General features: G+C 38.0%; 1 protein-coding gene and 1 non-coding gene across 2 annotated transcripts in view; both read right to left on the reverse strand.

The window, feature by feature from the left end:
- Grid2 (glutamate ionotropic receptor delta type subunit 2) overlaps positions 1 to 24,065 on the reverse strand; it is a 1,241,117-nt gene that overhangs the window by 219,332 nt on the left and 997,720 nt on the right. The window contains exon 12 of the mRNA XM_051202902.1: positions 19,425 to 19,563. Within this exon, the coding sequence (XP_051058859.1) occupies positions 19,425 to 19,563 (139 nt within the window). The remainder of the gene's footprint in view (positions 1 to 19,424; positions 19,564 to 24,065) is intronic.
- Positions 6,334 to 6,440, reverse strand: LOC127235887 (U6 spliceosomal RNA). The gene has a single exon (XR_007835732.1). It is a non-coding gene; the product is annotated as a U6 spliceosomal RNA (small nuclear RNA).

Genomic DNA, 24,065 nt, shown 5'->3' on the forward strand with positions numbered 1-24,065 from the left:
TGTAGCAAAGAGAGCACAACGAGCTTATCATGGGGTCATAGGCTGGCTGAGGAGCCGGCACAGACAGGTGTGCCTACTATAAATGGCATTTTAAAAAAATGTAACATAAGTTTGGAGTATGAACAGCAGAGATGCTGTGATATACATATATGAGCCCTTGAAAGAAATAGGTTATTATATAAGCTGGTGTCCTCACACTATTATACCTAAATTCAACAGCGGGGAGAAATATATACACATGCATGCACATACACACTCACTCATGCATGTGCATGCACACACACACACACACACACACACACACACACACACACACACCAGTCACTGTATCAAAACACAAAACATTCTCACCATTATTCAACATAAATTAATTCCTTTTGGCTAGGGATCCTCCCTTACCACCTCCCTTTCTCCTTGGCCCTTGTAGGTAATGTTTCCAAATCAACAGAAAGAATGGCAAAACAGTATTTCAGAGTAATCTGTGATTCCACTTTCTTCCATAAAACACATGCACACACAAAATTCAATGTTCCCTCTGTGGAAATGAGGTCTGATGCCTCTTCTCCTCATGGCTTAATTAATTCACATAGACTTAAATGGAGGTGTACATCTCTAGCTAGAGAATGATTAGGAAAAAAAGAAAAAGAAAATGGTTTGGGTGCTAATCTGTCTATTCCTAACAACCCACCATCACTCTTTTTAACTTCCCTCCTGATCTCCCACCAAACTACATTAATATCCAGAGACGATAGGTAAGCTTTATTTAGTTATTTAGCATGCATGGTAAATATATTCTACAACTATATCATTCAGAGCAGTTCTGGAAAACAAATTTTAATTATTTTAGTGGAGCTAGGACAATTCGAACTCCTTCCATAAAAAGGACGGATACTGAAAACCCCCTTGGACGTCTAACATCAATTCTGACGCAGGCAATACCTTGATATCAGAAACACTTGAGAGCAACATCTGTGCTGTTTAAGCAGAAATGTTGCTTTTGGGCTACATGTGCCAGATGCCCCGTGGGTCTCAGTTTCCTAATGGATAAAGCAAAGAACACCGCTGCCTCCTGAGTGGTACCAGAGTCCAACCCGGCTATTGTTCTTGTCGGAGGTAATTAAGAGTGGTGGTATTGCCCTACTCTGCAATGCCCCTTTTTATACTGCAGAAGGAATTTCTGTCAGTGGATTTGTTTCCTAGCACAGATAAGCTGGCCTTTTAATGAAGAACAGATTCAGGCATCTGGGTAGAAAGAAGTAAGTTCTGATTTCCTCCCTAAATTCATTGTTGTATGGACACGCAAGAGTGAGAGCTCTTCAATGTCTCCACTGAAAATTCTGGGAAGTCCTATGACTTGACATTAACACAATCATGTTGCAATAAATACATTTCTGAATGGTTATATTCCTAAAATATAAGACTGCTATTTAAAATCTAATGCTAGTTCCTTAGTAGTAGACTTTTACTTCCATTTTTTATGCGATTTCCTTTACAGCATAGATGTTACCTATATAAACACTTCCAGAAACATCCACAGACTTTTCAGCCATCTCCATCTTCTTTTTGAATGAGAAAGAGGCTGGTTGTATGGAATACTTGCCAATAAATGACAGGGAGAGGCTGCCAGCCTGGCTGGGGAATTGTAAGTTGAATACCATTTTGTATGGAATGGAGTAAGTCAACTCAAGTTACTATATTAGAACAGATAATTCTTCAGGCAAGGAGAGAAATGAAACACACCTAAGAGAATTGGCATTAGATACTTTAGACAACGGGCTGACAGAGGGAAAAGACAACTATGGTCTATGACACTCATTTCCCAGTCCAGCATAGGCTTCTTGCCCATATACTCTCTGAGTTTCCTCATCTGGATTCTATAGCAGTTGGAAAGGTTCACCAGGGACCTATAAAGAACCTGTCTAGTACCCACTGATGTCCATTGGGATCCAATACACAGAGCTCAAAAGTAGATTTTTCTAGCATGCAAAATGACCCAAATTTTATGATGAAAAATCCCAGTAGAAATATGTCATTCAGACTCAAGAAGCAAGTAAAAGTCTTGTACAATAGGACTGTCCTGGTGAGGTTTGGGAAATGAATGTGAGTAGATGAGAGTAGGTAGACTCCAGTGCCCTGTATTGGGCAGTTTCTTGGTTTGCAAAAGCATAGGTTTAAAGATGTAATGTTTTAATTTGTGTTTTAATCTGTGAACGAATTATTTAAACTTCTCTATATATAATTTCTTTCCCTATTAAACACAAGCAGATGATTCTTCTGTATGAAGGTGGTTGGAGGCTTGAATTAGATACTGCTTATAAGACACTGTTCTTAGTGATTAGTTCCTAAGTGCTTGGTTATGAGGTTGTAGTTATCAACTTTATTATTACCATTACAATTGTGCTGCTCCCTCTTATGCATCCTGTAATTTCCATCCCCTCATTTCCCTAACAATTAGATGCTCTCCACTAACAGCTCTTTCTTTGTGTAGTTCTTCTGTCTGTGTTGCTCCTTCCTCTAAAAAGTTATTAGGTTCTGTTTCTTACTTCATCTAAATCTTGTAGTCTATCATCACTTTTGTCTTTCTCTTTCCAGTCATCTTGCCATTTTTACATGGACAATTATTTTTAAATATATTCCCTGTTCCCACTTCAACCCATAGGTAGAATATTCTTAATGTGGACAATATATACACTGGGTGCATATTTTAGGGCAATCCACTATGTTATTAATTAATATTTTCTATGTGTCCTCATGCTCCTACAGCAATCAACACTACATTTTAATTTTCAAGAGCTTTCCAAGAATTGGATTTTTTTTTCCTGTTGGAAATAGTCTTTTTCCTCATTTACAACCATACTATAAACCAACAATGCATTTCTTCATGCTTCCATTTATTCATTTTCCACATGTTGGGAGGTATTTATACACCAAACTGCTTTGTTGGACCAGGCATACTCTTTCCTTGAGATCACACAGCACTGTCTCCCTACTGTTTCTAACACTGGATTACATTCACTTTCGGGTAACATTTTATGAAATATCACTTCTTTGACTATCTTATAAGGATACAAGTTTCTGTTTTGTGTGAAGTTTTCTGTCTGGAAAAACAGTCAGTAATGATCCAGGCTTATTTTCACAGATTCTTCCTAAAACATTACTTTCATTGCAGAAGTCAGCATTCCTATTAAAGTTTTATTCAAAAAAAAAAATCAGATCTTCACTATATATTGTCAGCCACTCAATAGGTATAGTTTGCAATTGTGAGAGAGTTTTGGGGAATTTCCTCTGTAACAAAATTAGCTGTGAAGTGTCAGAATGCCACCAGTGACTTAGTTGCCAAAACATTTTGTCTTGTCTGTAAAATAAATTCAAGTGCCAGGGAAATAAAAAGGAAACCCAGACAAACAGTACCGAGAAAGGCATTTTGAGAAGCAGAGGGCATAGTCCTTGACTCCTGCAGTCTTAGGACCTGGAATGGAGAAGTATGTCTGCTCATTAAAGAATGGCCATAGAGAGGAGAAGGGCTTGTCTGCTTTGAAATTTCTGGATGAAATCAGAAGGGAGGTGAGACAGAAAACCTCACCACTCACTCTGTTCCATGCAATGGTTGGACTATAGGAAGGACAGGTAGTTTTAATAAGTGAAGGAGAAACGAAAGTAGCAGGGATACGGAGGGAACATCCACTAGTTAGTATTTATTATTACAGACAGCACAACTTCAGTTTTCTGCTTTCCCCTTCTGGTGAATATTTGCATCATTGGGAGGAGTGAAAGTGCATGTGCTCTCCTTTCAGGAGGGTGGGACTTGTGCCCTCTAAAGGCTTCCTCCTTTCCTGTCGGTAGGATGACCAGTGGCCTTATTCTCCAGGTATCCCCATTGCTCATTTTAATAGCTGCTCCCTGGGAGAGTTCCCCATCTTCTTAGAAACAAGTTTATAGAAGGGTAGGGAAACTAAATGGCAGAATGAAAATCTTCTTCATGTCAGAGGGGGAAAGGTGGCTTTCAGAGTCTGATTTGTGCTCCATTACAGTGTCTCTAATATCCTCAGCCCCATCATAGGCTACATACAGGTATCTCTCCTCCCATCCTACCTCCATTTTCTGAGGACTACTAAGAAGCTTGCTGCAGACTCAGTTTCCTCCTTCCTGTGAAGCCTTTCAGTCTTCCCTTCTAGCCTGTTCCTATTGCTTGTTTCAGCCACAACACCTAGAAACACAGTCTATCTGGGAAACCCCCTGCCTAAAGTGGCCATATCTGGCAGTTACTCGGGTAGATGATTCACACTATCCTTTCCTCCTCCATTACAATTTCTCTGTCCTCATCTTCAGCATGGTAAGATCCTGCTTTCACGAGCCCCTCAACCCACTTTAACTCTGTTCATTGGAGACTTTAACACTTGGCTCAGACCATTCATGTTCCCCTTGGAATGATCAGCACAGTCTCTATAGCTTAATATTTGTCTTTCTCAGCCTATGTGCAGGGTCCCCTCTTCCCATGACATCTCAAATGAGTGGGGACCCCACATCTTGGTGTGGACAGGATCTCCTTAGCTCTTTCCTAAATCTTCTCTTAGCCTTTTTTCCCATCTCACTTCTATTCTTTTCTACAACCAACCCAGATTGTAGAAGCACTCTCTATCCGACAGACCACAGCTACTATACTTTCATAAGGTCCAGAGAGAGCAATGCAATTTAGGAACAGAGTACCCACCCAACAAAGACAAAGCCTGATTGACAGCTAGAATCACTCCATGCATCCTAATCCTAAATTCCTAGACACCAGTACAAAAAACCCCCATGAACAGCCAAGACAGTGTGCTTCCACCAGAATCCAGTAAACTTACTGCATTGGCCCCCAAGAAAGGCAATGTAGGAATTTTTGTCTTATTTTGCTTTATTTTCAGCATGTTTTAATATTACTGGTCTTTTTCTTGTATATTATTGTTTCTGATTTTGTGTTTTGTTTGTGAGTGTGCATTTGCCTTTTCTTTCTTTCTTTTTAATTCTGGTTTGTTTTTATTCACTTGTTTGTTTCTAAGGGAAGAGAAAAAGAAGTTATGAAGTTGGAAGGGTGGGGATGTGGAGATGATCTTATAGGAGGTATGGGAAGGATATATTGCATGATAAACATTTATCTTCTGTCAAAGAATGAGAGAAAAATAGGAGGGGAAGAGAAAGGTAGAGAAGAATACATGGACAGAAACACATGGTCTATCAATAAAAAACAAAACAAAGCCTGGATCATATTCAACAGCTATATGAACTAATGTAGTGACATTAGTAAGAGGCACTTTTGGAACACAAGCAACCAATGTGCCATTAGCGAGAGAAGGTTCATACAAGGGGTTCCGTTAGCTGAATGATAATACTGAGTTTCTGGCTTTGAAAAGATAAGGAAAATTATTTTAATGACAGCAATAAAATGTCTACTTGAAGATCAACTGACTAGTTTAAATACCCTTTATGGGGTAAGTCATGAAGAGCCTACCACAGGCATCTTTAATGGAAACATTGTCCCACACACTGAAGTACTGTCTTTATTATTCTTCTCCATGCTGTTGGGTCCTTCACATCTAAAAACAGAAGAATCCCTTAGAAGAAAAATCTAAAGTGTAAATTAGAATGATACCAGGCAATGGCTGAGTGTAACCATGCCATGCGCACGTATGACTGTGTATGTGTGTGTATGTGTGTATGTGTGTATGTGTTTGTGTAGACACATAGAGATAGAGAGTTTACTGTGGAAAGCTTTCTGGACAGAGATGAGGATTTACCAGAGTCCAGCTGAGGACTAAAGAGGAAAAAGATGGTAAAGTTGGAGGGCGGCACAAGTACAGCTCCATGAGTAAAGCTGGAACAGAGTCTAAGTGTTGCAGCCTTCTAGTTTTTCCCACCCTGCTGCTATTTCATCCTTCTCTATGCCTGTATCCTGAAACCCTCACCTTTCCCCAAATTCCTCCCTATGTGTTACTACAAAGGACACTAGACAAAAGTAGCCTCTAATTCTTGGACTCTGAACTCTTCTAGGATGGGTTTAATCTTTCTTTCATTTTACTCTGTGAGGCATATTTTCATGTGTCCTAAGCTCAATTTTTCTTCTGCCTCTATCTTCCCACTATTGGAATCGCAGGCATGTGCTACCACTGACAGCTTGAAATTTATTTATTTATCATTTGTTTATTTATTGCATATGTTTTTTGAAAATAGAATATTTATTCATACAATATATTTGGATTAAAGTTTCCCCTCCCTCTATTCTTTTCATTTCCTCCCCACCTCCCTTCCCCACTGGACCCATTCCATTTCTGTCTGTCATTAGAAAATAACAAGCTTAAAAGTATGGAATGCATCATGAATTTGCTTGTCATCCTTGTGCAGGGGCCATGATAATCTCCTTTGTATTGTTCCAGTTTTAGTATATGTGCTACCCAAGTGAGCACTTGCTATTAATTTTTTAAAAAGTGCTTAAATGCAAGTCAGAGTTCCAAATGTTCTTGGTCTAGTAAAAGCATGCATCAATATGCATGCTTTCTTCCATCGAGAATGGCCTCAGCTAATAGTTGTCCAACAAATGGCACGGAAACCATTTCCTACATATTTGGATGTCTCCTTCCACTCTCTCCAGAAAATTTGCAAGCATACACATTTTCTTTATATGGCTTACTTAGCTAGAGTAACCACAGGTAATCTGTGGGAAGTAGATGCATGAGAAAGATGAATGTCTTAGACAACTTAGAGGAGCATATTGTTTGCCCATGGGAAGGTCTAAACTTTCTTTGCATATTGAAAGGTTGAGGCACACACGTGGATAAGGTAGGTCATGTTGAGAAGATGACAACAGGAATGTTCAGTATTTCTTAATAGTTTTAAACATATATAACAAAAGTTCTTGTGCTGTGTATGTTGCACATATAGAAAAATGCAAGCATTTTGGAAGCTGAAGCAGGGGTATCCTTCCATGTAAGCTAGCCTGTTCTACAGAAGAATAATCTATTAAAAAAACAAAACCAAGACAAAGCATAGAACACAAAACTGGACTTCATGTGGTGGCACATATCTTTAATCTCAATACTCAGAGAAGGTAGTGGCAGGGGTATTGCTGTGAGTTCAAAGCCAGCCCAGTCTACACAGTGACTTTTGAGCCAACACAAACTAAACTACCTAAAGAGTGCCTAGGATTCTGGAAAGTCAATCATTTTCTAGTTCTCCCATTTCCTATATGATATATCATAAAAAAGATATTTACCTCAACAAATTAAGAATGAACATGAAATTATTCTAAATTTATATGACAAGCATTTCACTATGTTACCACTGACAGCTCACTGATTATGATCTGTATATTAAAACTATATCTTCAAATAATCCAGAGTACAAAAGCAGAAGAGTAAAATTTCGCACTTCTATATTCTTAAAAATAGAAGTGATACTTCATTAATTCCCATGCATTCCCAAGAGATGACTATTTCTAACCTCTGTTAAGAAGAAACCCTCAGGAATACCATGAGTGCTCAATGAGGAGCTACCACTGGCTCTGTATGATTGGATCAGAGATGCCTTGTAGTAAATACACCTGCCAGAGAAAATGACTTGGTTTATGAAACAGAACTCCAGGAAAATCTGGCTCATGTATAGCCCCAAACTCTGTTTCAGAGAAGCCTGCCATTCTTCTCCTTTCTGCTTACCTACAACATGATTTTTTCTCCAAGTAATTAATACTTTGTTCCTTTTCATTCTTTCAGCTTTTTTTCTTGTTGAGTTAAAGACTAAATTCCTTTAGTTCTTATCTCCAGAATCTATTGATCACCTTTTTGCAGCTATTAGCTATTCCATTGTTTTCTCAAGTATTATAGAGGCCACAGTAATCTTTAAAGGGCTTGGACAATTTTATATTACTGGGTAACTTCTCATTTTCTTGATAAACAACAGTGCCATAATTCAAGTTTGTGACTATCAGATGGTCCATTTGAAACTCTTCATTCCCTAATTCTGAGCTAACACACACACACACACACACACACACACACACACACACACACACACACACACAAAGTAAATCATCACTTATTTGTCCTCATTAAACTTCATCTTACATATAATCACCTTGCTTAATTTGCCAAGGTCCTCATAAATTCTGAAAGTGTGGTTCAAGTCAATAATCACCCCTACTCAATGAAGAGTAATCTGCATGTTTAATAAGTTTACTCCCTATTCCATATTTCAAACCAACACTGAAAAGTTAATTAGTATCCAGACCAATGCTGACTTGTGAAAAACTACTTTACTCAATATACCCTTCAAGGCTGACATTGAACAATTGCTCATTACCTTGCATATGGCCTATTAACAAGTTACAGTGCAATAATACATACTAATCCTACATGAAACAATAGCCTTAATAACATACAATGTGAATTCAAATGAAGAATCAATATTCATTTTTAAATTTTTTTCATATAACTTTTAGGGAGTTCAAAACATTAATCACACCATCAAAATCTTTATGAGTATGAGATGTCAGTGGTAACTGAGGAGAAAGAAGTTATAAGAAATAACTGTAACCTTATTTAGTAGCCAATAAAAGGATCCAATGAAACATTCTCTCACAGTAATATTATAAGTCATGGTGTTTGTGAATCTCAGCAATAGATGAGATGGGGGCTCTTCACAATAGAATAGGAGATTAAATCTATACTAATAGCTTAAAATTTCCCAGTGACAAAAGAAAATTCTTCACAGTACAGTAGGCCTGGGGATTTGACCAGAACACTCATCATTATTTTTAACAATGACCCAGATAAACTGTATGCCATCTAAGTGATACTTTGTTTTGAATCAGCTTCAACTAAGGTTCCTATAGTAAATCCACTGAGAATTCTTACTGGAAGCCTGAGGTTCAAATATCCGAATTGCAAATGTGCCTCCAAACTAAGTTCAACAGCAAATCTGAAGCACTGACAGCATCTTCTCATAAAACCACAGTCTTCTTGGAAAAGAGCCGAAGCCAGATGCTGCTGACCCTTCTCCTCACCTTCCCTGTCCATTGTCCCTTCTTGGGTACCTGGCTCTCCTCCAGCCTCATCCTCAGCATCAGTGCCTGAGAATGAGGACTCCACTGTGAGTGTTGTATATGTTGTATATGTGTAGGAGTATGTTTAGATGACAAGACACAAGGAGAAACTAAGAGCATCCAAACTAAGAGTCTAACACCTCCTTAGTGTATGAAGGAAGGAAACACACGAAGGTCGCTGGCAAGGTGGAGAAGTCAGGAAAGAAAGAAGGAACTTGAAATACAGAACCAGAAAAGGAAGATAGAGGTATGACTTACGGAAGTCATTGACTTGATATTCTTTCTTTTACTGGTACATAGTGCTATGTTTCAGGCATCTTGTTCTTTGGACACACTCAATCACATTATTCTTTTGTCACCATCTGCCCCCCCACTTTAGTTGCCGTCTTTAAACCCCAGTCGGCTTTCTGTCTTCAGGCCACATAAATAAGTAATGTTATGTATCTATATGAAATTAAGAATCCATAATGAAGGGGAAAAGGTATTCCTCTTTCTGAATCCTATATTACATAATATGAAGATATTATGTAATATATATATATATATATATATATATATATAATGTAGTATGAAAATAACCAGTTGCATACCTTGGATATTGAGTTTAATGAGTTCTTTATATATCTCAGATATTGATGGTCTATCACATGTGCAGATAACAAAGATTTCTCTCCCATTTGGAAATCTTTTTCTTTACTTGAATAATAATTTCCTTTGCCATGCAGAAGTTTCTAGATCTTATGTAATCATTTTTGTCAATTCTTGGGATTTTTTTTCCTGAGCTCTTGGAGTCTGTTTCATCAAGATCTTACTTATGCCTATATCCTTAAGTCTTTCCTATAATTGTTTCAAAATTTAACTTGTAATAAGGTATTTGATGTAGTTTGAATTTATTTTAGTAAGGGAAAACAGTTAGTGTTTATTTATGTATGGACACATGACCCTTCTAGCACTATTAGTCAAAGGGGAGATCTTTTCTCAAAACTTTGTTCAAAGGTCACATGGATATAGTTGTGTGTATTTAATTTTGAGTTGTTTTGTTCTATTCTATCCTACTGTATTGCAATGACTTAGGTGTCTGTTGTGTGTCGGTGTCTTGAGGGTTTTGTTACTATGGCTTCATGCTATAATTTGAAGTTTGATATTTTACTTCATTATATTTTAGCATTGATCTTTGAAGCAACTAATCTGGGCTCATAGGAGCTTACAGAGTCTGAACCAACAACCAGGGAGAATGCATGTGAAAAAAATCTAGTTCCTCTGCATACATGAGACAGTTATGTTGCATGGTCTATTTGTGGGACTCCTAACACTGGGACCTGGGGTTGTCCATAAAGCTTTGGCTGACTTTTGGGAACCTAATTTTCATACAAGGTTGCCTTGACCAGCTTTAATACAAGGAAGGTGCTTGGTGCTACCACAACTTGATATTCCATGCTTTGTTGATATACATGGGAGACCCGAGCAGAAACAGAGAAGGAATGGATTGTGGGGGAGGAGGCACAGCGAAGGGGAAGGAACTGGGAGGAGAGGAGGAAGTGGGAACTCTGGTGGGATGCAAAGTGAACACATTTAATGAAAAGAAATAATCTTGTAAATGTCTGAAAAAATGTTTTTCAAGTTTAATAAATTTCAGAAGAGAAGGAACATGGGTAGGATGACACACACTAAGATATTAGGCGGTAAAGCCAGGAGTGGAGAGTAATTAAGCAGAAATAGACTAGTAATTAGTTTTAGAGAAGCAGACTAAAAAACAGAAGAGAGGAATTAAGTAGGTTGGGAAAACAATATAGAGAAAGGGGATCAATAAAGCTACTTCAGTGAAAAGAGAGAGGGGGAGGGGCAACAAATGAGACAGACACGTTACAAACTTGCCAGCACTTGTGGCCGAGGTAGCAACATCTCCAACTTCTACTTGTCTTCTTTGGCAAAGCAAAAAGGAGGAAGAGGACAGGGTAGGACCAAAATGATTCTCTAGACTGAAATTGGAGAGCAAATAGAGGAAGTATAACAGTAATGGAAAGAGACTTGTGCAGGGGTGCAGGGTCAGTGTGCTGTCTGTAGCATGGGATTAGGAACAGGTTCTATTCCAGTGTGGCCCAGCCCAGTGGTTCCGACGTTTTCACAATGCCATGTCTCAGAGAATAGACCTGCATCAGTTATTCTAGAGTCTGACTTTTTTCTTCTAGTGACTGAACCTAGAACCTGATATAATACCCTCTCTATATTAGGCCAGAGCTCCACCACTGGGTTATATTCCCACTACTCCACTACTCTTGATAATTTCCATCATTGTTGCCCCATGGTTTTCATAAAACATAGTGCTCAAATGTCATCTACTTAAAAAGTGGTACTCTGGTATACTCCCAAGAACAGGATTTTGAATATTGTATAAACATGTGGGAGGAAGATATTTAGTCAAAGTTTTCATAGGAAGGGAAGCTAGCAAGAAAATTTAGAAAAAAAGAGGAATTTATATTCTTGAATATTTAACAATTTTCTAGTAGGGAGAGACAGAAATGGGAAAGGGATGGGAATAAACGAAGAGGGAGAGAGAATGAGGGAGGGAGGGAGAAAGAAAGTGAGTGAGCGTGACAGAGAGAGAGAGAGAGAGAGAGAGAGAGAGAGAGAGAGAGAGAGAGAGAGAGAATTTACCCTATTAGGGACTGTAAGGGCTCTTTCAGGCTCCTGGGAGTGATAAAGTGGGAAACAGTGTTTAATTAAGTACTCAATGAAGGGGGCATTTGAAAGACCATCATATACTTCATATGGTTTTACTTCTTTTTTTTTTATTTTTGAAGATAAAATTCTGTCTATGACATCTAGATAGGTTTACACTCATAAAATATCCATCACTGTAGTACTTAAGTGCCAAGACAACTAAGGCATCTCAACACTGAACAATACAGAGTGAGGAGATGAATGCCTTCCTCTGTCTGCAGAGCCTATGAGTCCTGGGGCTAAGCCTCTACAGTTCTGCACTGAGATGAGACACACAGGCAGAATGAATCAAGCCCAGCTTCTTTTAAGCACCCTGACAGTGGCTGTTGCTAATAAAGTGTGCAATTCCCTACTGAGAGCTCTGAGATAGGCTGCTGAGGACGATTGAAGAGAGTAGGTGAGACACTGGGTAAAGCAAGACAGGGTACCACTTGAGGTTTTCACTCTTCTGTGAAATAACAGCATAACGAAATGACTTTAACATTCTCTTTGTGTTCTATGTGGTTGATATTCACATCATAGACTTCCACAGTCTCAAGCCAGTTTCAAGAAATTCTTTCCTGGCTACTTATTGACTGAATATTATTTGTAACTACAGCGTACCAAGTATTTAATGAGGTACTTCATAAGGTCCTAGGCTGATACAAAAGTGATTAAAAACAGCCCTTGAGGAAATGCATTTTAATTAAAATATAAAACAGTAGAGCAACATGCCGATACAAGACCAGATAGAGTTCATAGTGTGATGCTGGTAGATAGATGTGATTTAAAACAGAAAGACACTAAATGTAATTGTGAATATGGGGCAATACGCATAGAAGGAGTTATATTTGAGTTATTCATTATGACAGAGGTAAATAAAGATGAGTTATGAGAAAATGCTTGTCTAACAAACAGCCTGACTCAGTGTATTGTCAACCACTGTTAGCAGCTTCCTTTGAATGCTGGTTTATCAGGCACTAAAGTGAAACTATCAAGTGAGTCATTCCAGCGAGACCTGGCTGACGCAGCAGTTTTATTTATTTATTTTTCTCTTTGAGATGATTAGAGGGTCAAGTGACAAGACCTAGACATTACCTGGTGTAGGTGGACTACCCTACTGGCAATGGCAGTTGTGACAGAAACAATAACATATAAGCAAAGAAATGAATGGTTTCCTTAGATGTGGACAATAGGAAGGAGGATGTGGCTGAGAAAATAAAAGAGAAGGATGAACAAAACCTTTGTGTGGATGGATTAGTCATGCATTTTATTGCAGTGTCAGCTAGACAATTCTATATATGTGATAAATGGCATCTGGACCATTGCAAAGTAAAGTTTCCCTTTGTTCATTCATACCAATAAGTGTCTAAAAATCCTATCATTGATATGATAGTAACTCTTGTGGGGATATGGGCAATGGCTACTCTTCCAGAGGACCTGGGTTCAATTCCAAACATGCATATCAGCTCTCCGGAGCCTGGAACTCCATGGTGCAGACCTGGGTTGTTTTTGTATGTTCTGGAAGGAACTATTATCTCAGTTAATTTGATTCAAGAGAATCGATAACTCAGCATATTGTTTGCTTAAACAACAGGGGCTTGTGAAAGTCAACATACTAGATGTAAAATTATTAGATCTCTGAGAAAATGCCCAGATCATCTACAGCTTCATGAAATAAAAATAATCAAGTGTGGTCACAAAGATTAATCATACTGTACAGTTACTAATGAGTACAGCTGAACAATTATGGTTTCCTATAGCTCTATTTATTTTGATGTTAAGTGATCAATAGCTTTTGGAAAAATAATAAAGTAAAGGCAAAAACATGATGGTGCTGTAAAACTATGTTGTGTGCCTGTGTGTATGTGACTGGGGATTGACCCCAAGACCCTGGTAACACGACTGAGTCATAGTCTCTTCTCTCACCTCGCGCTGATACTGACAACACCTTAAAACTTCTCCATTCACCATTGCCATTTTAGCCTGGGTACCAGTAGAAAAATCAAGCATTTTATTTTTAAAATGTTGGATACATATTAGTGTTTTGTCTGTGTATATTTATGTGTACCACATCTGGAGTGCAGAATAGGGTATCAGATCCTGTGGGACTGGAATTGTGGATGGTTGTTAACTTGCATGTGGTGCTGGGAATTGAACCTGGCTCCTCTGAAAGAGCAAGCACTCTTATTAACCACTAAGCCATGTCTTCAGCCCCATATTCTATATTTTAAGTAAACAAGCCAACCAAATCACAAAACAAACAAACAACAAAAACAGAAGTCATTAACATCTTCCCCTTGGAATCTGAACTGGCCATCCCATCATCTCATTCTTTCCCATATCTTCACCGAAGAGATAGAAGACTTAAACTTAAGGGTTATCTTTTACAAGGAAAATCCATTTTCCACATTTTAGATTGCAGCTAGTATCAGTTCACAAGAGCCTGCGTTTACCTCTCTCAGGGGTATTACTCCATTTCGCTCTTTCAGCCCAGCCTAGAGAGAGCCTCTGCTTTAAGGGAATAAAGATATGCATAGTCCATGTTGGCCAATGGTGTAGCAACCTGTGCTGAGGGAGGTGTGCTGACACTCACATTTTAGTTCAGTGGGGAGCTAAATTTATGAACACCAGAGCTCAAGATGACACTTTGTGAGGGTGTGGAATGGTACCTTCTCTAGGAAAGAGAATGGGAACTTCAAAAGAAACTGGCATTACTTAAAGGGGGAACTTTGTATTCAAGCAGTGTTATAGACATTTGTGTTTACCACAAAGGGAAGCCATGATCTTTGAAGTTATCCATAAATTTTGGGAGCAAATCAGACTGCTATAACTTATTTGGCTTTGATTCTTTCCCAAATTGCTTTGATGATAGGATTAGGAGGAAGCAGCAATTTATTACACCCACTGAAACTTTTCATAATTCCTGTTGGCACTGGAAAGAAATAATTTTTAAGGAAATGAATGATCAGTTACATTGGAATGGGGAACTACACTTGAGGGAAACATCAAGTGAAATTACATTTTTCACACACTCAATTTTACTTTTGAAGGAACCTTGGGGAATACAGGTTTGGAAGTGGTGTCGGCTTCCCCTGTTATAGTACTAAGTTTAGAAAGGAATTGGTGCTGAGAACTCAGTAACAACCAAGTAGCTAAGATGCATACATACCCATTACCCGTGCCCTCAGGAAAACATTGGGTCAAGCAACTTAGGGGAAGCAGTATGAGATAGGGAACTAACTTCAGTGTCAAAAGTCTGGATTGGTTTTGGAGTGACATAAATTAGGCCACCAACTTCTGTGCTTTTCGGGTTACTTTGGCATTTTGCTTTTAAATTTCAGTTTCTTCATTTACAAAATAGGAATAATGCTAGCACTTACACTGTGACAGGTACTTTGAAGAATAAATGAGATAATAACTGCAAAGTACTTATTGTCTTGATGGTATTAACTCCTCAATAAGCATCAGATATAATTTTTTACTAACTATGGTTATTATTGGATGTAATATAGGATGTTATTTGTTCATGAAAATACTTCAAAACTAAAAGTAAACACTATGAAGCATATTTAAATATGCCAGTTCAGTTAGTCATTACTAATAAGAAGAGATTCATATAAAGTCCCTCACAGAACCGGGAAGGGACAAGACCCCCAGAGCTCAGGGGAAGTGGGGGGACAGCGAATGGAGAGAGAAGTAGGAGAAAACGAGGGGGAGGAAAGGAAAACATGTGCGACCAGGAAGATTGAGCCTAGTTAGGAATAGAAGACAGGAGAGATAGAGATAGATAGATAGATAGATAGAGAACATAAAAGAGGGAGCCAATATTGGTTCGAAGATAAAATTGAACACAAAGAAAGGTCTAGAGAACTACAAGACTGCTACCAACTAACAATTTGAGGTTCCGTGGAAAGGCTACTATAAATGCCATTCCCGGAGAGTGAGATCAACAACTAACTTCTCCATGGAGCCCTCAACTAATGCCTGTTGGAAACAGGAGCAAACACCCATATATAAACACTGAGTCGAAGTAGAACCCAGATGCAGATAGAGAGGACAAGACCAGGTAGCAGAAACACATAGAGACAGCTTACCTGAACAAGGAGGAGCTAACGGGCCCCCAGACTGATAACTGGGAAGCAAGCATGGGACTGACTCAGCCCCCCCCCCCCCAGAATATGGGTCTCAGCCAGAAGGACTGAGCAGTCTAAGGAACCTCAGACAGTAGAGCCAGGATATATCCCTGGTGCACAAAAGGACCTTGCGAACATATCCCCCATGGAGGGATAACTGCCTTAACCTTGAGACAGGAAAGAAGCCCTAGTCCCTGCTTCACATGACATATCAGATCTTCATGACCCCAACTGGATGGCATTCCCCTACATATGGAATTGGGGTGGGGGATGGGAGGGTGGTTAGAGTGCATGTGAGAGGGCGGAGAGGGTAAAAGGGAGGGAAGGAGGGAGGGAGGGCTGGGGGGGAGGGAGAGGGAACTGGGATCGACATGTAAAGTAATAAATTAAATTAAAAAAATGCTTTGACTCCAAAATTTAAGTTGAAGGACAAGTTACTGGGGAAAAGGATTTCTATTTTTGTTTCCACAGAAAATGAAAAGATGTGGATTCCTTCCAGACTAATGTGGTTTGATCAAGCCAGACCACCTGAAACAGAGTACAAACCAATCCTACATTCAAAACAGCTGGACAAAGTAGCCTGACAGACTACAGACAGGATTTCTGCATCTTCTTCGAATCCCCCATGACAGTGCCCCTTACCAACAGGAAGTAGTTTGGAAAGAACGACGTCCAAATTCCCAAATATTGTCTATAAATGTTTGTTTTCATTTAAATGGACTTGGTTATATAAAATAAAAAAAATAAAATAAAAGTGTGTACCCATGAAATACCACCAACCTGGCTGTCTAAACATGCCTGAACAAGGACAACACCAATAGATATGCTAACATGTATAAATGGGGTAGAAGGCTAACAAGACCTCAAAATGCTAAGGGAGGGAGAAATAGTCTCTTTAGGAATGAACACACCAGTTGGTTACCCAAAACCAAATAGCTTCAAAAACACACAGAAAAGTGACTGAGTAGGTAACATTAACATATGAACACACACACACACACACACACACACACACACACACACACACACACACACACACGGGAGGGCAAAAAAGGGAAGGGAGAAATTATATAATTTTATTATAATCTCAAAAAATATTATTGTTAATATCAGCACTCAGGATGAAGAGGCAGGTGGATGTCTGTGAATTTGGGATCAGCCTGGTCTATAGAGTGAGTTCTAGGACAGGACCCAAAGCCAAACAGAGAAACCTTGTCTCAGGAAACAATACAAAAAACAAAAAAGTACGTTAGTAGGATTAACACTCTGATTTGTTCTGAAAAGCCATTTTCCCCTTGCCATCTTCTACCACACTGTAGCTAAGTAAAATGAGCCAAACACAGAAACACAATTACCATAGTACAAAGTCAAATCTATGGATGCAAAAGATGGGGACAATGGTGAAAGCCCTGTGAGGTGGCGGAAAGAAGGAGATGGTTATCTGAAGGCACACAGACAGTTATAAAGTGAACACACCTGGGGATAATTAAGAGACACTGGGCAGTATTAGGAATTAATGTCTGATGCAGGCGCACATTAGACTGCCACATTTTGTGTTGTAATTATGTTCCATCTTTACATGACTAGATATGCCAAAATGTCTTGCTAAGAGGGGTACAGAGCAATCATAGGTGTGATTAACTCATGTTGGCATGCATACTAACAAAACTGGCTAAATGTGAAAGCCATTGATTGCTATTGCTCCAGACCAATTGAAGGTTTGTAAAACATTTTATACAGTGAATCTTTGCCTTGAATTCTTAGTAAATGCTAAGGCTTTATTCTTAAGGCTGACACATCTTTCTCTAAACACAGAGGGCACATGAAGATTTGGGTGTGGGGAATGAGAACTGTTGCAATGCCAAGGAACACAAGCTTGGGTCCTTGGCACCCTGAAGATCTGCTCAGTGCCCATACATTACTGCATGAAGGTAAAAGTTTCTTGGCATCTAATCTTCAGTTTTTCCATTTGTAAAAATGTGTCATGGGTAGTATAGTGTTTAGAAGATGGTGATGAGCATTAGATGAGCCAATCAGCATATAATAGCACAAATCCTGGTTTCTGATAACTAATCAGTAAATGATGGTTATTATTTTTATGATGTTACTAATTTCATCAATTTTCTTCCTAGGCTATTGCAATAGTTTTCATTATTACTCAATCTCCCACATTTTACTCAGTATTACTTATAATTTGTATTACCCATAGAGCTGGCTATAAGAGGAATACATTGGGAGGGGATGAAGTGTCTGCACTAAAGCAACAATTACAAAACACTCTGAAGAGCCTGATTTGATGGGTAGATTTAGAAGTATCATTTCCATAAATGGATAAAGGAATTGGCTGCTGCTTGTGAGTATTACTAGTTGACTTTTGGGTGTTTCAATTTCGGATTGTAGTTTGAAGAAAAACAATGAACTCCTCTATAAATAATTAATTCTTAATTTGGCATTATGTTATAATGGATTTCTGGACACTAATGTAGTTAGTTCATTTACATACATTTTAGAGGCAAGACGTTTTGTTCTTTGCAGGGAAGTTGATTCAAGGAAATTATTCTACATTTCTAATTGTTCTTATTTGAATTAGCCAGTTTGGGGCCATGAATTTTGACCTTTCATTAAACCATTTTGTTTGGGGTTAAATAAGGCAATTTTAGGGGAATATTTCTTAAGGTAGTACATAGGATAATGTGTCCATTTGTGGCAGATACAGTATGGTGCTGTAGCTTCTGTGTGAAACCATGAAGTTTGAAAATGCCGCAGTGTCAAGACTCATGGGAATGTCCCTCATGTTCTGAAGCAAAGACTTCTATAAACGAAGAAGTGAGTGCATTATTGACAACCATTTCCCATCACTGTTACTGATGCTGCAGAAAGAGCAGTGATGGTCACCTCATGGATAGCAATGAAGTTAGGCAGTGTGTGGTACCTAGCACGCCAGTTCTGTTTGTTACCTGTTCTTCTCTCTTGCCCTCTCTCTTCCATTCTCCCAGCTTCCCCTGATATGTGCATTTAGCCATTTACTCTGATTGCTCTAAATAGATCAAACTCATTGGAAAGACAGTTCTTTATACTGTGTTTTTCGTAATTTTTCTCTGACATAGTTTTATGTTTTAACAATCTATTTTTATTTTATGTGTATGCCTGAATATATGTCTGTATACTTTGCATATGCAATGATGTCAATATCTAGTACAGGATATTGGTTCACTTGGAATTGGAATTACAGAAGGTTTTGAGCCATTTACCTGTCTCTATGAAGCAAAAAATTTTGCTGATATACTGTCCTTCCAGGAAAATATGGAAAACAATATTTAAGTTATAGTCAACATTTTATAAAGATAAATTATTTAGGATTGGTGTTGTTTATCACCAATTGAATATCAATATCCTTTGCTCAAAAGGAGTGTAACAATTTATTATCAGATAGTGTACATTTATGCTCAGAGGGTGTTCCCTGTGACACTCCCAGCGTCCATTATGTTTGATGACTACTCGATTCTATGCCTACTTACTGGATGGAGCTCTCAATGCGGGTGATAGTGAGGAAAGCAGCAAGGTTTGCTGTATATGATGAGATGACAATCAGAGCAAATAACCACCATGCCCCCATCATCATTCGGGTTGCCAGAGTTGTGTATGGAACTTCCCCACCTGTGGAAAGAGGAGAGATGACAATAACATCAATGAGCTTTTGTTGAGAAACTGAAGTCATGCACATTCAGTGCCAAAATAAGGCAACAAAGGCATTTCCCTTAACATCAGTGGAGACCTCATATTTCATTACTTTGCCTTTTGATTATCTTTTATGGAATCATGTGAGACTTTGTCAAAAAGAAGCATGATAAACATTCCACATAATATGTGTTGAAATTATAATTCTTTCTCACTTGATTCTAAATTTGTTTGTTTGTTTGTTTGTTTTTTGAGACACGGTTTCTCTGTATTGCTTTGGAGCCTGTCCTTGAACTAGATCTGTAGAACAGACTGGTATCAACACACAGAGATCTGCCTTCCTCTGCCTCCTGAGTGCTGGGATCAAAGACGTGCACCACCAACAATTTCTTACTATTATCAAATGTATACATTGTTTTCAAGGGCTTGATTATTAACTAGTTAGGTAATATTAATCCTGACATACCTATATTTAATATACCTTTTCACATTTTAAGTGAAATACTAGATTATTTTGTTAAGTTCTCTAGGCATGTAGGTTGTTGAAAATCGTGATATCACATATATTGCATTGACTTCTGTATCATTGTATGTCTTTATTCCCATCCCTATTTTAACTGGTCACTCATAGTATTCTTGAAAATTTCTCTTTTCATCTTCTATATATTGCTATGTCCTTGGGTGACGGCTGCAGAAAACTTGCATTGTGTCTACATTTTATCCTGTGTAACCTTAGCAACACTTTGAATATCATCTATATTTGATGAAGTAACACTATTTCCTCTGGTCAACTTGTATAGAATGGATTGCTGGACAGTTATGGCCAGTGTGACAGTTTTTCTGGCTAGTTTTATGTCAACTTGACACAACATAGAATCATCAGAGAGGAAGGAGCCTCAATTGAATAAATGCCCCCCATGAGATTGGGTTGCAGGTGAACCCGTACTGCATTTTCTTAATTTGTGGCTGATGAAGAGAGGGCCAAGCCATATTTGTGTATGCTACCACTGGGCTAGTGGTACCTAGATTCTTTAAGAAAGCACATTGAGCAAGCCCTGGGAAGAAAGCCTGTAAACTGCAATCCCCCATTGCCTCTACATCATCTTCTGCCTCCAGGTTCCTGCCCTGCTTGAGTTCCTGTCCTGGCTTCCTTTAGTGGATTGGAGTGTGGAAGTATAAGTCAAATAAACCCTTTCCTCCCCAACTTGCCTTTTGATCATGGTTTTTCATCACAACAGTAAAAAAAAAAAAAATCCCATTTAAGTCAACATTGACATTAGAACAATACAATGATAAGCAAGCCTGTGGCAATGAAGATGGAACTGTTACTATGCCTTAGGTAGAAGTGGGGCGATCACCTCTTGAGATTCCACCCATTAGTACTTTGCACCTCAGTTGCACAAGATCTTTGACAGGTGTTAGAGAATATAGGAAGGGGAACAAACTTGGGGAGGAGCCCAGTGGTGCAGGTTTGGGAGTTGTCACTCACGTTGAGGTGGGACTTTTCACCAAATTTTGAGCCATTCATACCATGCTTCTACAAATAATCCCCACCTATGCTCCTATAAGTAGATTCAACAAACTCATTGGTTCACTAAGACTTGAATGAAATACTTTCTTTGATCTGTTGGTGCCCCAAGAAGAAGAACATTACAAAAGGATAACATTCAAACTTACTTCCTGGTTCTTCTTTATGTAGAGCTATTGGCAAAAGCCTATATACATACCACCGAGAATCTACTGGGAGTCTTAAATTTCACACGTTTAAAACATTTGTTTTAACAGCTTCCCACCTCCCTACTTCACATTTATGTCAGGAACTAGAGCATTTATATTATGTTATATCTTAGAGCAAAACCTCAAAAGTTTCTTCTCTCAATATGTAACAAATCCTGCAACCTTTACCTTCAAATTATATTCCCAAAGTGGTTTATCTCACCACTTCCAACACTGATATTCAAATCTAAGCCAGCGGATTTTGATTATGCCACTGAAGAGCCTATAAAAAACCTGTTTATATTCTTGGATTACCCCTCTTAGTGTTCCACTATGGGACTCTAGACAATGAAAGTCATGATGTATCCTAATCAAACCTCCCAGTAGCTTCTTATCTTTCTGGAGAGAAGAAGCCATAATCTCTGTCAAAGCCTGTCAGATACTATATGGAAACATCTTAATTCACTTATCTGATCTTACTTTGAACCATTCTCTAAATGAGTTATTGCAGAAATTTTAACAAACTGATATGTCTCTTTCTGAAGCAAACATTTGAATTTACAATATTTATGTCTAGAATTCTATTCTTATTAATTTCCACGTATTTTTCTATTCAACAATTTTTAAAGATTCTGTTTTAAAAATGCCTCTTTTATCACTGGGTGGTGATGGCACATGCCTTTAATCCCATCACTAGGAAGTCAGAGGACCTCTGTGAATTTTAAGACAGCCTATTCTACAGAGCTAGTTCCAGGACATAAAGAAACCCTGTCTTGAGAAGCCAAACAAAACAAAATAAAAACAACAACAAAAAAAACCAAGAAATATCTTTCATCAGTGTTCTACAATAATTTCCTACAGTTCTACACTATCAAGTCCTCTAAATCCTTTACCTTTTGGAAAAGAATAATTTCATATGTTTTTATTGCAGCAACATATAAATATTTTTGGTTTTATTTTTAAAATATATTTTAACGTATTTTTAAAATTTAAATATAGTTACATTAATTCCCCATTCCCTTTCTCCCTCCAAGCCTCTATGAACCTTATTGCTCTCTTACATATTCATGCCCTCTTGTTCTCCAATTTTGTATACACATGTGTATTTATTATACAATATATTATATTTTACATATATTCATAAATATATAAATAAAACATTCTCAGTTTTTATAATGTTATTGTCTGTATGTGATTTCAGTGTTGACCCACTTATGTTTTTATATAGTTTTTTTTTTTCAATATTCTCTGGTATAAGAATAGTCTGCATATTATGTGGTTAAATACATGGTAAATTAATTTATGCTTTGTTATTGACTGAACTGTGTCTTTAAATATTCATGCGTTCAAACAATAACTTTCGATGTGACACTATTAAATAAACAATCTTTAAGGGATTAAAGTAAAACAATGTCATAAAGGTCACTGTAATATGGCTGCTGTTTAGATGACAAAATGTGTGTTTGCACAAACGCCACGGCAGGAAGCCACAGTAGCAGAGAGGCCTCTAGAGAAATAAACCAGGTTTACATCTTCATCCTGATCCTCTCTACCCTTCACATCCCTGAGTCTGAGTATTTGTAATAATGGCCCTCTCAAATTAATACAAACTGAATATAGAACATTGACAGACTTTATAAAAAGAAATTAGGTTTATATTCACAGTGCTTATAAATTAGAGGAACAATATTTCCTCCTGCTAGGTCTATAAAATGTGAGTATATTAAAAGTGATCAATTAATTGTGCCAGGTATAGTTTTTCTCTGACCACTACTTCTCATATGTGATGTCTCTGCATTTTATAAAATATAAACACGTCCTTCAGGTATTTTCTGAACTATCAGTTCAGGCTAAATTTTTATACGTTGAAAACACCTTTTTTTTTTTTCAAAAGCAAATTGGATGCAATTTAGACATTTCTTGAAAACAAAGACATTTCCACTCAGGTTTTTAAAAGATAAAAGCTAAAGTATGTTCAGTTTTAAATTCCTATGAGGATTTTTTTTTTTTTTTTTTTTTGAGCAAAAGAGTTAATTCAAAACTACTTATTCAGGCCAACATTTCAACCGGAGAATGGGACAAACCACAGTAAGTGAATCATCCCACCTTTATTAGTGCAGTCTGGATAAGCCCATAGACAATGCTCAGAGGCCTGTGTTCCAGGTGATTATGTCACATTGTCAATTATCCCTAACCATCCCACTTTATCCACTATCGGAGGCCATGGGTGCATAAAACATGTGGTAACTGATAATTCGGGTGCTGACCCATCAGACTCTGATGGAGACAATCCTGTTTAGCAAGGTTTAGCAAGGAAACTGATTGGCTATATCTGAAGTTTCTCTTACATATCACTTCATTTCTTCTCTAAGAATAGCTCTGGATGTTGTCCTAATGGTTGTGTGTTTATCTCGTGAAAATATTCCACCTATTGGGCACACATATATCTGTGGATGCTCAGGAAGATGATTTATCATTAACAGTATGATTCTGACATATAGAAAATATACTAGATCGTAACTAGATCTATTGTCCCACAAAGAGTGTAAGGCACTTGAACGTCTCTTTGTTCCTTTTACTAAGCTAGAATCAGAAATAACACATGCTCCTCGCTTGAAGTCGAACTGCACACAATTACCTCATTTTTTAACCTTAGAGCGAGTTCGAACTAGACTAAAGGCTTTTGTGTATAGATCATAAATTTAAAACTTTACAGCTGTGCACAAGGTCAGAGTCACAGATGTCTAACCAAGGTTATTACACAA

This window comes from Phodopus roborovskii, unplaced genomic scaffold (genome assembly GCF_943737965.1).
Source record: "Phodopus roborovskii unplaced genomic scaffold, PHOROB, whole genome shotgun sequence".
In the NCBI taxonomy this organism is placed as follows: Eukaryota; Metazoa; Chordata; class Mammalia; order Rodentia; family Cricetidae; genus Phodopus; species Phodopus roborovskii.